We start from the raw sequence: 16454 nt of genomic DNA, 5'->3' as shown, positions 1-16454 counted from the left end.
AGGACAGAAATGGTATGGACCTAACAGAAGCAGAAGATATTAAGAAGAGGTGGCAAGAATACACAGAAGAACTGCACAAAAAAAATCTTCACGACCCAGATCATCACGATGGTGTGATCACTGACCTAGAGCCAGACATCCTGGAATGTGAAGTCAAGTGGGCCTTTGAAAGCATCACTACGAACAAAGCTAGTGGAGGTGATGGAATTCCAGTTGAGCTATTCCAAATCCTGAAAGATGATGCTGTGAAAGTGCTGCACTCAATATGCCAGCAAATTTGGAAAACTCAGCAGTGGCCACAGGACTGGAAAAGGTCAGTTTTCATTCCAATCCCAAAGAAAGGCAACACCAAAAGAATGCTCAAACTACCACACAATTGCACTCATCTCACACGCTAGTAAAGTAATGCTCAAAATTCTCCAAGCCAGGCTTCAGCAATATGTGAACCATGAACTTCCTGATGTTCAAGCTGGTTTTAGAAAAGGCAGAGGAACCAGAGATCAAATTGCCAACATCTGCTGGATCATGGAAAAAGCAAGAGAGTTCCAGAAAAACATCTATTTCTGCTTTATTGACTATGCCAAAGCCTTTGACTGTGTGGATCACAAGAAACTGTGGAAAATTCTTAAAGAGATGGGAATACCAGACCACCTGACCCGCCTCTTGAGAAATCTGTATGCAGGTCAGGAAGCAACAGTTAGAACTGGACATGGAACAACAGACCGGTTCCAAATAGGAAAAGGAGTAAGTCAAGGCTGTATATTGTCACTCTGCTTATTTAACTTCTATGCAGAGTACATCATGAGAAACGCTGGACTGGAAGAAACACAAGCTGGAATCAAGACTGCCGGGAGAAATATCAATAACCTCAGATATGCAGATGACACCACCCTTATGGCAGAAAGTGAAGAGGAACTAAAAAGCCTCTTGATGAAAGTGAAAGTGGAGAGTGAAAACGTTGGCTTAAAGCTCAACATTCAGAAAACAAAGATCATGGCATCCGGTTCCATCACTTCATGGGAAATAGATGGGGAAACAGTGGAAACAGTGTCAGACTTTATTTTCTGGGCTCCAAAATCACTGCAGATGGTGACTGCAACCATGAAATTAAAAGACGCTTACTCCTTGGAAGGAAAGTTATGACCAACCTAGATAGCATATTCAAAAGCAGAGACATTACTTTGCCAACAAAGGTCTGTCTAGTCAAGGCTATGGTTTTTCCAGTGGTCATGTATGGATGTGAGAGTTGGACTGTGAAGAAGGCTGAGCGCCGAAGAATTGATGCTTTTGAACTGTGGTGTTGGAGAAGAGTCTTGAGAGTCCCTTGGACTGCAAGGAGATCCAACCAGTCCATTCTGAAGGAGATCAGCCCTGGGATTTCTTTGGAAGGAATGATGCTAAAGCTGAAACTCCAGTACTTTGGCCACCTCATGCGAAGTGTTGACTCATTGGAAAAGACTCTGATGCTGGGAGGGATTGGGGGCAAGAGGAGAAGGGGACGACAGAGGATGAGATGGCTGGATGGCATCACTGACTCGATGGACGTGAGTCTGAGTGAACTCCGGGAGTTGGTGATGGACAGGGAGGCCTGGTGTGCTGCGATTCATGGGGTCGCAAAGAGTTGGACAGGACTGAGTGCCTGATCTGATCTGATCTGATATATAATAGACAAACAATAAGGTCCTATTGTATAGCACAGGGCACTATACTCAATATTTTATAATAACTTATAAAGGGAAAAGAATCTGAAAAATATATATATACACATACACACTGAATCACTTTGTTATATACTTGAAACACACTGTAAACAACTATATACTTCAGTTAAAAGAAAAGATACTCTAATTTAAACATTCTAGAATCTTCGAAGAACAGAGACAGAAGACACCTAAATTAGGTGTAACCCTGCAGCCACCTAATTCAGTAAGTAAACAATTTATTTTCTGTTCTTTCTCAAGTGATCCACACTGGGAGATGCCAAACCTTTATAAAGATCAATTTTAACTCTCACTACAAAAAAAGTCAGGGAGATGGAAATTATTGCTCCCTAATGTATGATCTTGGGAAAATTATTCCAGCATTTTCTTACTTTCCAGAGCACTGTCCTCATTATATATTGTGAAGATAAAACTAGGTATCTGTTGAAGGTTCTTGGAGCATCTTGGGCCAGGAGAGCTAGAGAAAGACACAGTAGTTATTTTCAAATCTACTATTTCTCTTGCTTTTTCTCACTTGTTCTAATCTCCTGGGAAATGAAACAAACTTGGGTGTCATCTTCTGCTTAATAACCTTTCATGTAGTTGAAATTGCTATTCTCCACAAGTACCTCAAGCAAATTTTTTTTTTAAAGGAGAACTGCCTGAACTATAAAATAGCAATCTAGGGCTGTGAGTCAGCATTTCACCCACACACATCAAAATGATTTAAAATAGGTAACACATAATCTTTTTGAAAGACATACACTTCTTTGGAGAAATTCTGAGAAAATTGGAGTTTGCAAGTTTATGAATAGTTTATTACATTTCAATAAGTGTATTGTGAATCAATAAAGCAAAAGTTCAGGACAATGAGCTCACTACCAAGCCAATTATTGATCCTCAAGTTCTAAAATAGAATAGTACAGGAAGGATACAGAGAAAATAGGATTTTTTTCTTAAGATACTTTAAGAATCTAAGGAACCCAACCCTAAAGAAATTGTATAAGACACAAAGAATTTTCAACAGCTACTTAAGATATTTATTCAACTCAATTTTTCATCTTTTGATAATTAAGAAACACTATTTCATTTTCACTCTTTAAAATATCTGATTCAAGTCAAAGGAGTTTGCAAAAAGTGAACAATACCTTTTATTGATTCATTTGTTCTTTCAACTTCTTATAGATCTTTCTCTCTTGGCTTTGAAAAGCCTACCTTACTGGCTATTTATATCACTGTCTTAGCTTGGGCTGTTAGAACAAAATACCATACACTTACGGTGGCTTAAACAACAGAAATTTATTTTCTTATAGTTCTGCAGGCTAGAAGTTCAAGATCGGGGCATCAGCATGGTCAGTTTCTGGTAAAGGTTCTCTTCCTCGTTTGTAAAAGGCCCCCTTCTCACTGAATCTTCACATGGCCGGAAAAGAAAGGGTGAGTAAAATCTTTGGTGTTTCTTCTTATGAGGACACTAATCCCATCATGAGGACACCCACTCTCATGATCTATTAACCCTGATTACCTTCCGAAGGCCCCATCTGCAAATACCATTAGGAGACTTGGGAGACTCCAACATATAAATTTTGAGAGGGGAGGACACAAAAATACACTAAAAGAAAAAATGACACTGGGTCTAAATCACTAAGTCAATAAAACAGAAATAAACAAATCAACTTGTTTTCAAGTAATTCCAGCAGAAAGCTTCCCTTTTTATTCCTATTATATAGCAATCTAAATCAACAAGAAAAGAACTTCCTAAAAAAATTATGAACACTAATTTAATTAAACAGTAACTTTTAAAAACCAAAGACAAACAATATGACACACACTGTTTTGGTAAAAAAACTGAGAAACAGAATATTAACCAAGAATATTAAACAAAAACAACTTTTAGTCCCCCATCCCCTGTTCCTATATCAACTAAAGATTCGTAACGTAAAGCACTTGGATATTCTTGGAAAGTAATATTAAAATGCACAATAACATTTCTGCATTACATTTTCATAGTATTAGAAGAATAGTAAATTGCATATTATTTTATTCAAAATATGGAAATCTGAAATATTAAAACAAATTTGACAAAATTATAATTGGTTTGTGCTGGGCTTTACCTAGTTTTAACACAAATAGTGATTTTTATTACATACCACATATATTTGAGGGCATAAGAAATATATTTTTCTTGATTGTACAAAATGCTTCACTGCAAAAAGCTTAAATACAACTCTCCAGGAACACTTCCATGTTCTTATCAATGACCATAAAGTGAAGAGAAGGATATTTCAAATTTCTGAGTGTCAGTGTAGGGGAAAGTGGGATGGAAGGTGACTGAGATCCACAGTTAGGTGACTGGCAAGGTCATCCAATTAGGAGGCTGCAGAGTTGTGGATGGAACCCAGGATTTTCTTATCTAAAAATGCTGCAGATTCGTGTACTCAAGAAGAAGGGGCTGCTGCTGCTGCTGCTGCTAAGTTGATTCAGTCGTGTCCAACTCTGTGCAACCCCATTGACAGAAGCCCACCAGGCTCCCCCGTCCCTGGGATTCTCCAGGCAAGAACACTGGAGTGGGTTGCCATTTCCTTCTCCAATGCATGAAAGTGAAAAGTGAAAAGGAAGTTGCTCAGTCGTGTCCGACTCTTAGGACCACATGGACTGCAGCCCACCAGGCTCCTCCATCCATGGGATTTTCCAGGCAAGAGTACTGGAGTGGGGTGCCATTGCCTTCTCCGGAAGAAGGGGCTAGGGAATCTAATTATGGCTGTCGAAACTTTCAAAACTCAATTAGGTGTGTGTACGGTCCATTGGTGTCGAGCTTTAACACCTGCCTATTGCCGTAAGTACCGTGTTTCACGACAACCCCAGCTTCAGCACACTTGCTATTAGCAGCTAATTCTTTTTTACAGAGATTCACAAATTGGGAATAAAGTTCTAATCCCTCTTCTTTTCCAGAGTTACAGTGATACTGCATGCTTCTTCCTTTTACTCTACCCCCAAGGGTGGCTTGAGGGATGATAAGAATGTTGCCAGGTAGATCCAATATAGAGACGTGCTTGCCATTTTCTGTTTCACTTAATTTCACATTTAACAGTGTATTAACTGGGTGGGGAAGAAAGGGAAAACATTTTAAAGTAAAAAACAAACATGAAGAAAAACAACAATCTTCTACTCAGCAAATTTCATGTTGAAAATCCAATTTGTCAGCTCATGCTTTTAACCCAAAGTCTCTATGTAGATTTCAAAAATGGCTTCAGTAAGCTAAATGATCTAAGCATGAAAAACAAGGAAGATTTGAAGCAGAAAATGGCATGATGTTTTAAATCTGACTTGGCAGTTAGGATCTTCCTGCAATAAAATCATCCAGAAAACACTACAGAATTAACCATATACCAGAACTTTAAAATATTGCTTCCCTGAGGGATATACGAAAAGATTTTGCCTTTTTGTTCCTTTTTATATCTCAGAGCAAATCCTACTGGAAAAGACCATGACAGATCCTCCACACACATATTATGCTTTATAACAAAGAATATTAAATAAAAACCTTAGTGCATTTATTATTTTAAACTTAGTTGCCTAGAGTTCTAAGCTGAAACAAAGATTCCAGGTTCAATTCTGTTACAAACGAGCTGATTTTGGAGTTTTATAACCTCAAAGGCATTATTAACATAGACTAATCATTTCACCAATACAAACATCACCAGTGGGAGAAGGATAAAGGTGAAAGGTAGAATCATCAGAAATTCATTGTCACAAAAATAAAATAAAATAAATTCATTGTCAACTGGAAAAGTAAATCCAAAGGCATAGAGTTACTGGTATTATCTTCACATACATACTGGAAAATATAGGATTATTACTTTTATGCCATTTATGGAAAGTACACTCACAGCTAGTAAGAAGTGTCAAAATAACCATAAATGTTTATGTGAGCTAAAAAAAACTAAACTTAGAGAACTTTTACATTTCAACACTGGCCAGTTTTCAAAACAATAAGCAAACGAAATGCCTAATATAAACACTCAGGGTCTTTCTACCTCTACAAGGCACATAAGTAACTTCTGCTTATAAAGAATAGTCCTGAGAGGACACAGATGGTAAAAGAATTACTGAAACCTCACATTCTTTTGTGAATAATCAGGCTTGAAAAGCTATGGTTTCTGGTGGGGTATCAATGGTTTCAATAGAAAGCCTGTAGCAAATATCAGCAAGGATTCAATAAGGCTTTTACTCTCAAATCAAGGAATTAACCTGGTGAAAACCTGCCAAGGTGAACACCCAAATGAATTTCTAAGTTATGCATTAAGCACTATCAATTTTCATTTAACTAATACCTATTTTAAAATACTTCTAATTTTCTCTATTATAAATAGGACTTTGCTATATAGCCAGCAGTCCTTATTGATTGCTTTTAAGGAAACTGTAATTCTCCAGAGCATTTCATTCCACAGAAATCACTACCCAGCTATCTAGGCCTCAGGCCAGTGACAGACTAAGAAGGCAGTTTTGAAATAATAGGCCAGAAAGGTAAATGCAATTTATTATACTTCCATACATCTCCCTCTACTGGCTCTGAGAATTCAATTAGTGCTGTTGGCATACAAAGATGGGCTTCCCCTATGGCTCAAGCAGTAAAGAATCTGCCTTCAATGCAGGAGACACAGGAGATGGGGGTTCAATTCCCCAGTTAGGAAGATTCCCCTGGAGGAGGAAATAGCAACCTACTCCAGTATTCTTGCCTGGAAAATCCCACAGACAGAGGAGTCTGTCCAGAGTTGCAGAGTCAGACACAAGTAAGTATGCATGCATTGATGATTGATAACACAAATATCAGTTGTTATTGTTGCTAACGTCCAATTCTTTTGGGACCCCATGGACTGTAGCCCACCAGGTTTCTCTGAGCATGGATTCTCCACGCAAGTATACTGGAGTTGGTTGCCGTGCCCTCCTCCACGGGATCTTCCCAATCCAAGGATTGAACCTGTATCTCCTGCATTGCAGGCAGATTCTTTACCACTGAGCCACCAGTATCAGCATGTAGAAGTAAATACAAATACAAGTGTCAGTAAGTAGAATTAAAATGAGATGATGAATTAATGGCATCTTGGGGCTTTCTTTGGGGCTCAGCTGGTAAAGAATGTGCCTGTAATGTGGGACACCTGGGTTCAATCCCTGGGTTAGGAAGATCCCTTAGAGAAGGGAAAGGCTACCCACTCTTGAGAATTCCATGGACAGTACAGGCCACAGTGTCGCAAAGAATCAGACACAACTGAGTGACTTTCACTTTCACTTTTTGGAAACTCAAGTATCTCTAATGATGAATATGGGAAGCAAAGCTTTGACAGGGCCCCTGAATCTCTGTCCAATTATACTGAAGATGAATTGAGGAAGATTATGCACATTTCTATGTTAGTCATGCTACTTCAGACTTTATGGTTGTAACTGGTTATTATGTTCCCAAGAGGTACATGATTTGACTGGAAAAATCTGAATCCATGTAATAAGTATGAGGTGGGCTATTTAAGAGAATCCCGTCACACTGGCATACTTTGCCTCCTGGAAGAGGGAAGTACAAGCTACTTCTATCAATAATAGATGGACTTGTTTTGCTTATAACTCACACCAGTAGAATGTGATTCTTAAGAGTCACAGTTCTTTACTGAGAATCATGATATATAAAAGCTTTGTTACAGACTGTCCACTAGAAGAGTTAAGGCAGACTTTTAACTGACCACAATCTCATGCACATATTCAAAGTAAACTCAGAAAGACACACAAGTATGTACACAGGATTTAATTACTACATAACAAAATGCGGCTTGCATTTGGCTGGTTCATTTTGCCTTATTATAATTAGGATCCATTTAAGAATATATAAAAACAAGTTTAGAAAGTCAACATTAAGTCATGAAAAAAATGCCCTTCGTGTTTTTGAAGATTTCTACTATATACTTTTTATGGTCAATAAGGCCTTAATTCAAAGCAGAAACAGACAGAATGCCCAACAACCAAGCATTAAATCCCTGCAATCATCCTCTCTAACAAGAGACCTCATTTTATTTTCTCTTTAAACACTTTAAAGCTCTGTATTATCCTCCAGATTCAAATTTCAAACTATTACAGTTACTGGCTTTCCATCCTTACCTATCACAGGCCCCTCTCAAGTCTAGTTTTCAACTTCTGACAAAGTTGTCAAACACGTTTGATGTCTCAGCATAAAATCTCCTCTAGAAGCTTTAGCCCTTTGTTCAAATTGTTCTTCATTGGGCTATTAACGCTTGAGTTCCACTGTTCAAAGCTCTTCTGGGTTAATTAACTTCTGCCTGCTTCAATTACCCATCTGTATAGTTTATGTGTATGTGTTAGTCACTTAGTCATATCCAGTTCTTTGTGATCCCATGGACTGCATCCCGCCAGGCTCCTCTGTTCTTGGGATTTTCAGGCAAGAATACTGAAGTGGTATTCTAATACTGAAGTGAAGAATACTGAAGAATACTGAAGTGCTTTCTCCAGGGCATCTTCCTGATCCAGGGATCGAACCCAGGTTTTCTGCATTGCAGGCAGATTCTTTATCATCTGAGCTACTTTATTAATCCAACTAATGGGTATTGCCTTTACTAATGAATAGAAAGATAACCTGTCCCCAACTTTAGGGATAGCTCCACTATTTCAGGCTTTTTTTTTGGACATAATTATTCTATCAAATACTGTCTTGAGATAGCGTATGGTTTGATTTGGTATATCTGAACCTATGTAATTATCAAAGGAATGTGCAGTGGTATAGACTATTTAGAACACTGGGAAGATGGAGGCAGGTAAATTATGCCTGCAGAGATGCCCGAACACTGACTTTGTTTTCTCTGCCCCTAGGGGAGGTGTGATTATGATGATACCAAACTTGATTCAAGAATATTTATATGCATTTCCTACAAAGAATTTACAGAATGTAAATTTTTCCATAATAATGATATAAGCCTGATCTACACAGATTTGAACCACATCTTGCATATACAGTGTCACCTACATGCCCCTGTTAGGGCCTCTAAGAGATAAGTAAACTATATTAAGAAATGCAGCATCTGTTTTTCTCTGTGTGGCCACCCTGCTTCCACAAGTTTCTGTATCCTTGGCTAAATACTGCTGTGTTGTCTCTGTGTGTTTTTGTACACTCTTTTAAACCAGTCCATCAGCCATCCGAAAAGCTGCAGTTATTTTAAAAGAATTCCACCACACTTGCTTACATTAAGTTTTGGAACAGGAAAATAAATAAAGTCAACAACAGTACACAGAGTTAAGTCATTTATAACTTACACACCTGTATAATATAAGATTGTACTCTTTGGCCCTTCTGGTTCATCTATTGCTATTCACTCTCACTCTTATAAAACAAATAATACTAAACACATACCCATTTTGGGAAGAAGTTCTTTATCAGCTCCCTTGAAAAAGCACACGTAGATCACTAATCCTCTTTGAACCTATGAGAAACCACAACAAACTCAGATCAGAAACTTCTATAGAGACATACAGAGGAAAATGAATAAAATTTTACAACTGTTATAGGTAAGAGGTTAAACGCAGAAGAAGAGAAATAACTTTTTACAATAGTTTTGATTTCTTAAATGTGTGAGAAAATATTTTTCTATATTCAATCACCTCAGTTATCACTTCTTTCAAAAATCAAGTTAAAAATACAGTCAAGGTAAGTATTTTCGTAAGGTAAACTCCTAGAAGTAAGACCCCTGGGTGATTTTAAAATCCAGATAAACCTGGTGAGTTCAACAAACTTTTAAAAAATAAATTGATGGCACCTAAAAAAAACCAAAAACAAACAGCCAAGAGCAGTGAAGACCCCAAGTTATACCTTCAAACCTCTAATCAAAATCATTAGGATTATGAACTTGACTTCTTCCCTGGTGGCTCAGACGGTAAAGCGTCTGTCTGCAATGCAGGAGACCCGGGTTCGATCCCTGGGTTGGGAAGATCCCCTGGAGAAGGAAATGGCAGCCCACTCCAGTATTCTTGCCTGGAAAATCCCATGGACAGCGGAGCCTGGTAGGCTACTGTCCATGGGGTCGCAAAGAGTCGGACACGACTGAGCGGCTTCATTTCACTTCACTTCCCCTCCTCAAGTAAAGCTGACAGATTTAGAAACATTCAGTTTTGCAGAGGCTTATTCATTCAACATCAAATGAATTCACATAATATCAGATATGACTGATGTATAAACAACATTGTGACTTACATGTCTTTTGACATCATCATTCTTTGTTCTTACTAATCCATTTACTTGTAAATAATAAAAATAAGGGTCTGATTCCATTGCAATAAACTCCAAGAAATTTCTGTCCTATCATTTTTTTGTTACTTTTGTTAATTCTTTAAATACACACAGTGATTAAACCTTGGAAATCGCATTCATATTAAGTTCCACATCAAGAGGTTGTCTGTTATCAGGAATGTAAGCTTATTTTATATAATGACTAGGACATTTCTTTCTTAGCTCTTGTAGGAGAGAGACTATATGGAGAAGACATTTGATAAATGACTTTCATTTTGCTGCAAAGCGAATCATTAAATTTTTTATTTTGTAGATTAACCTTTTGAGTCCAAGAGCTATTGTGAAAATTAAAGGAGTTAATATCTGTAGAGTACTTAGAACAGTGCCTGGTTCATAGTAAGAGCTATATATTTGCTTATTAAGTACGTGAAAAGAAATTTAAGGACTGAAACACAATTTATTTTACATCTTAACTCCCAAAGCACTTTATAGACTGTTTTGTACATGATAGAGGCTCTGCTGAGTGCATTTAAGTTCAACTTTATCTTATAGGCTCTATGTGTTATCTAAATAGTCTTCTAAATAAATATAAACACAGCTCTGCATTCACACCTGATCTATCTGGATAGGAAGTAACCTTCTACAACTGCGATTGCCTTTCAGAGGACTAGGGTGAAGCTGGGGAGAAGGAAGACAGATCTCATTGTTCTATTAGCCCTTTGACCCTCTCCCAAAGCTCCTCAATAAAATAGCTTCATCCCTCCATCAAAAAAAAAATTAAATAGTGCTCTTGGAACTAGCAAGTGCCTCCAGCGCATACCCACTGTAAGGAGGTGGCAGGTGGAATGATACAGATACCTGCACCACTGTCACAGCCTTCTCTCCTGGGATTGTTTTGGCACAGGGCAAAATTTTTCAAGCACATTCATATTCGGACATGTTATGAGGGGAAGCTCAGAGTAGACTCTGGTTCAATCCCTGGGTTCGGAAGATTCCTTGGAGAAGGAAATGGCAACCCACTCCAGGCTTCTTGCCTGAAAAATCCCTTGGACAGAGGAGCCTGGTGGGTTACAGTCCATGGGGTTACAAGAGTCTGACATGACTTAATAACTAAACAACATCAGATTTAAGCATCTAATTACTTGCATGAATAAATGCCTGTTCTTACCACTCACCACATACCACTCCTCATTAAGGTATTTTCTTTTAGTTTGCTCTTAAATTGTGACCTACAAATTCCCATTTTCAAAACAGAATCACTTTCCTTATAGCTTCTTTTGGTATAAACAGAGCATTTCAAATATATAGAGAAGTACAGATAATTCTCACTGTAGGTTAAAAAGTTCATGCCTCTCAGGAAGAAAAACATTACTGTGAGAGCAAAGATCTAAATGAATGAAACCAAGAATACGCAAAGTAACCTTCAAATCTTTGTGACAATTAAAAAAGAAAGCTTTTAAAAAATTATAACTGTTAATAACAGAATGGAGGATGCTTGAGAAAGAGGAAAGTATTTACTCTCTAATTACTTGTCAACTCTTTATACTAATTTAACCATGTGTGGGAGTGGAAGAGAAAGCTTTAAAATAGCTTTTAAAGTTTATAAACACACTGATAGTTTGGCAGGCTGCAATAAACTATTTGATTTTGCATAAGGAGATGCGACATGAAGCATATAAAAAGATAAAGAGGCATGGAAGAAATCTAAATGATTAATAGTTTGGGATTTATAATCCCCTGAAAGCAAAGGGGACGACAGAGGATGAGATGGCTGTATGGCATCACCGACTCAATGGATGTGGGTTTGAGTGAACTCCAGGAGTTGGTGATGGACAGGGAGGCCTGGCATGCTGCAATTCATGGGGTCACAGAGTCGGACACGACTGAGCGACTGAACTGAAGCAAATATAAAAATAGGCAACTCTTTGGAAAGGATGGCAAAAAAGAAAGAATAAAATTTCAAAGTAAGGAAGATAAATTTTTAAAAGGCCACAACAAAAGAAACAAGAAATGAATTTTTAAGAAAAAGGGACGGCAAAAATACCGGAATGTTTATGCTTATAAATATTCAGTATTTCCAAATTACCAGAGGGTAACATGGACGCAGGAGCCTGGTAGGCTGCAATCCATGGGGTCACTAGGAGTCGCACATGACTGAGCGACTTCACTTTCACTTTTCACTTTCATGCATTGGAGAAGGAAATGGCAACCCACTCCAGTGTTCTTGCCTGGAGAATCCCAGGGACGGGGAAGCCTGGTGGGCTGCCGTTTCTGGGGTCGCACAGAACTGGACACGACTGAAGCAACTTAGCAGCAGCAACAGATTGTGATGTAAGAATAGTCATCTACATACGGTCTATGTGTTGTATTTAAAATAATAACGAAGATTGTGTTAGAGTGCTAGATCTGGGATGGGATCCAGCAGATGAGTGAATGAAATGATCCCTTTAAGTTTCTTGGTACCTCCAAAAGTTTTATTTATTATTATTACAAGTTTTTCCCCTTCTGCGAGTGGTCCTGCCAAGTCACTTCAGTGGTGTCCGACTCTTTGTGAGACTCCATGGACGGCAGCCCATCAGGCTCCTCTGTCCATGCCATTCTGCAGGCAAGAATACTGGAGTGGGTTGCCATGCCCTCCTCCAAGGGATCTTCTCCATCCAGGGATCGAATTTGCAAATTTTACGTCTCCTGCATTGGTAGGCGAGTTCTTTACCACTGAGCTACCAGGGAAGACCTCCCTTCATTTCAGCTTACTCCAAAAATAAGTCAGGGCCTCAAAGAACATGTTTTTGCATGGAATTTTGCATATGGGCAGGCTGTCTTAAAAAGGCAAATATTCAAGTGGAAGGACATTTGGCGTAAATGTTTAAAATTCTTTGGAGGAAGTGTGTTTGATAACAATGCAACTTTTAAAGTAGTGGTCTTTGTTCCTAGTGTGAAATAAGTCAAATTTTTAAGTTTCTTGAGAAAGGAAGTTTCATAGGCAATCTCATTACTGTGTTAACACCTAGCTGCACCCAACATAAGACGGAATTCGACGGGATCTGGAGTACCAAGTCAAAACAGATCTTCAGCGTTTGCAACAAGTCTAACCTAGAAGCTCGAACCAGACCACCACAAGTCACCAGCAGCCCGGGCAAGGCGCCAGGAGTGAGAAGGCTTTTTGCTCTTTTGAAGCAAGAGGTCTGAGACTACTAGGCCTGAAGTACACCGAGCTCAGGTAGATCGTTTGAGAGGAAGCTCAAATCCCCGGGGTCCCTCTTAATCTCCTCTGGAAGTCCGAGGGAGAAGGGGCCGGGGCCGGTGATGCAAGACTGAGGAGAAAGGCGAGGCCAGGCAGGCATTAACGGCAGCGTTGGGTGGACGGGCCAGGAGTCCAGCGCCGACCGCACCACCTGCCAGGCGCCAGCAGGCTGGCTCGGAGTGAGCGCGGGGTACGAATCACCAGGACAGCACGGTGAGAACCGCCCCTGCGCGCCATAGGATAACCGGAGCTGCGGGGCCAACGTTACCTCCACCCATTCGGCCTCGACGTCCCCCTCGGCCGGGCGTACTTGCAGCCGGGCGTGCAGGCACTGCTGCAGGAGAGCCCGGGCCTGAGGCGTTCTGCCACTGTCAGCCATAGCTCAAGCTGCGTAGATATCTCACAGGTTCCGGCCTCGCGCCGCACAGGCCAGCCCTCTACGCTCAGGGAGGATGGGGCGGGGCGCGGCGAGACGGAGGAGCACCCTGGTCGCTCGTGGCCCCGCCTCCAGGAGGGCGGGGCCTTTGCCTGGCTCTCCGGTGACCCGGATGTGCGGGCTTCACAGCTCTGTCAATACAATCTTTAACTCTACCCCAACCTGCAACTCGGTAGAAGACGCTCAGTGGATTCTTTTAAAAGATTTTAAGGACCCAGTGGTTCTCTTCCCTGCATACCTTTTTAAGACACATTTTTTCATCTCAGAACGCGTAAGTTTCCAAACGTTAAACAAAATTAAATCTGCATAAATCCATATTATGTCCATTATGAAGATAGGTAAATAGAACGAGTCAATTGAATCACAAAACAAGCGTAGGTGAAACTGAAAGGTCTAATAAATCTTTCAAAAAATTTCCTTACCCCAATCAGTAAAGCAACACTGCCACCTAAATGCTATATAAATCATTCTTCTCTCGCGGTTGTCGAAAGGTATTGATAGGCTATATGAATACATATTTGAACATCAGTCTTTCGTAGAATATACTCAATAAAAATATTCTTATACAAGAAAGCCTGTGATTGTTAATAAATTTTAAACATGCTCCTAATTGTAAAAACTATATATTCTGTGGTGTTTCTTGTAAGTACATATTAGAGTGTATGTAAAATTAAATACTTGATTTTCTTTCCCACATAACGTATTTCTTGAACCTGCATCAGATTAGCATTATTTTTCTATGGGCTTGAAGGATTTAGATGAGGGATAATAGTGTTACCCTGACTGCATTACCCAGGTCATTGATTTGGGCTCAACTGGCACAATATGCCTGTACATTTCTCTCTGTTGTTTTAGAAGATGACATCACTGACAGTGTTGCTATCCATACAAAGTAGTGTGATTGAAGAAAATAATCCGTGCGTAATCAAAGGTCCTTTCTACACAGAATTGAAACTGCCTGTTGGTTGGTTATCTTGCAGGCTGCCTGCACACATTTGTAAAAACAGCAAAATCTCATATTATCTCTGATTGCTGCATTGCAGGGGTTCATACATTTGTTGACATTTGTCTGCAAAGCACAGACAAGTTGCATTGTCTGCACTTTTATGTCTCTATTCTCTTTGACTCCCAGACTCAAGTTTTACAGGGCTTGAAGGAATTTTGACATAGAGGTGCTTAACCATGAGGTTGAATGAGAGAGGACTTCATGTCCATTTGTATATGGATGTAGGAGATAGGGAAGTCTCTTGAAAATAGTCTGTGGTTCCCAGAAATTTTTACACAATGAAGGGACTTCAGCAAATTGGGAAATCCTTCTTGTGAATAGATGGAGTCTGGTGGGTAATGGTTAGCCTCTCAAAAAACACCAGTTACTTTTAAATCTTTATGTTGGGTGCTGATCTTATTCTTTCCTTCTACCTGCAGAGGTCAGTAGAGAGTAGGCACCAAAGAGAAAGTATTTACTTTCTGTATTTTATTTATTTTTTTTGGAACCTCTAACCTCATTCCACAGAGAATTTAAGAAAGTCAGCTATACCTGCAATAAAATAGTGAAATGTGAATAAAAATAAAGCATAGGAAGTAAAGGAAAATGGAATTATGTCAGTTGCAATGTGGGAAATTGAAAACAGACAAGACTGTTTTTGACTGGAGTGCTGAGCTGACAATGTAGCAAAGTTTTCACAGATATGTAACTGTAATTTTTGTTATGAGACAGTTATGTTCATCATGTGTAATTCTGAAGTGGATTGTGTTGTACAATTTTCTTCAAGTTAGAAGTAAAAGGCAAAGCACAACATTAAGTTGGCTCTAGAGGAAGGTTAACTGGAATGTAAAGAGAGCTTTTCCTTGTGAGAATACAAGAAATCACTGGGCAGAAATAGTTCTGAAACACAGTGCTGAAAGGAGACCATCTGGATAGCGTGTTAGTTATGAATGCATTCCAGGCCCTCTGAAATGTATAATAATTTAGAGTTATTTTAAGTGATTTAATTCATTCAAGTTGGCTGCCCCAAATTTTAATGCTCAAAAGTGTTTCACAAACATAAAAAAATTGAGAACCACTTCTGAAAGATCCCTTGTAGCTGATAGTCAGCTTCCTGATTGCAACAAGGAGTAGTCTGTTTCATCATTCTTGGAATGAGCGGAGCTTTTCCTAAGATTTAGCTCTAAAATGAGCCTCTCGCCTGAGGCTTTACATGGAAATGTTAATCAGTAGAAAAGCAACACGAGGAGGGAGATGTTTCATTTCAGGGAAGGCTGGAAGAAACCTAACCCCCTACTTCAAAGCTTAGAAAAGTTTCTTTTTCCTCAGTGCCTAGGGAGGCGATAAGGTTATGAGAAATTGGTTCATACTCACTAAAATGCATGTAAATTGGGATAGAGCCAGAATACGAATGGATTTATTTGTATAATAAGAAATATTACTGTCATGGAGTGGAAATTCTCACATAAGGCATGATCAGCACATTTTCCCCTGTGGTCAAGCAGAGTTTACTAGATTATATTCAGAAGTGTCTTTACCAATTTACTGTAAGAGACAGACACTCTTCCACCAAGGCATCTAAAACTGAGGTGTGAAAGACCCATGTGAATTCTGGCTTCAAGACACTTGACACATGCATTAATACTGTGAGGAAAAAGGAAACACACATATTTAAATAAGAACTTTAAATGAAAACTCCAAGGGCAAATGTTCCAGTCATAACCATATATATTTTTGTCACCATATATTTTTGTCATGGCATTAATTCAGTTGAAGTCTCTCCCAGATGAAAATATGAGGCCTGGTAAGAT

The 16454-nt window shown here is 39.1% G+C and overlaps 1 protein-coding gene across 1 annotated transcript; it reads right to left on the bottom strand.

The window, feature by feature from the left end:
• Positions 1-2979: 2979 nt before the first annotated feature.
• Positions 2980-13676, bottom strand: DTD2 (D-aminoacyl-tRNA deacylase 2). Its single transcript, XM_086363776.1, has 3 exons — positions 13491-13676; positions 9106-9175; positions 2980-4796 (listed from the first exon to the last, which is right to left on the bottom strand). The coding sequence occupies exons 1-3, from the start codon at positions 13599-13601 to the stop codon at positions 4471-4473; spliced, it is 507 nt and encodes a 168-aa protein (XP_086219902.1). The 5' UTR covers positions 13602-13676; the 3' UTR covers positions 2980-4470.
• Positions 13677-16454: the final 2778 nt, after the last annotated feature.

The sequence above is a fragment of the Bos grunniens genome, chromosome 21, assembly GCF_055505025.1.
Source record: "Bos grunniens cultivar Pamir isolate PY7600 chromosome 21, Bosgru_T2T1.0, whole genome shotgun sequence".
NCBI lineage: Eukaryota > Metazoa > Chordata > Mammalia > Artiodactyla > Bovidae > Bos > Bos grunniens.
The sequence above is the reverse complement of the archived record's forward strand: the minus strand, read 5'-3'. Positions and strand labels throughout refer to the sequence as shown.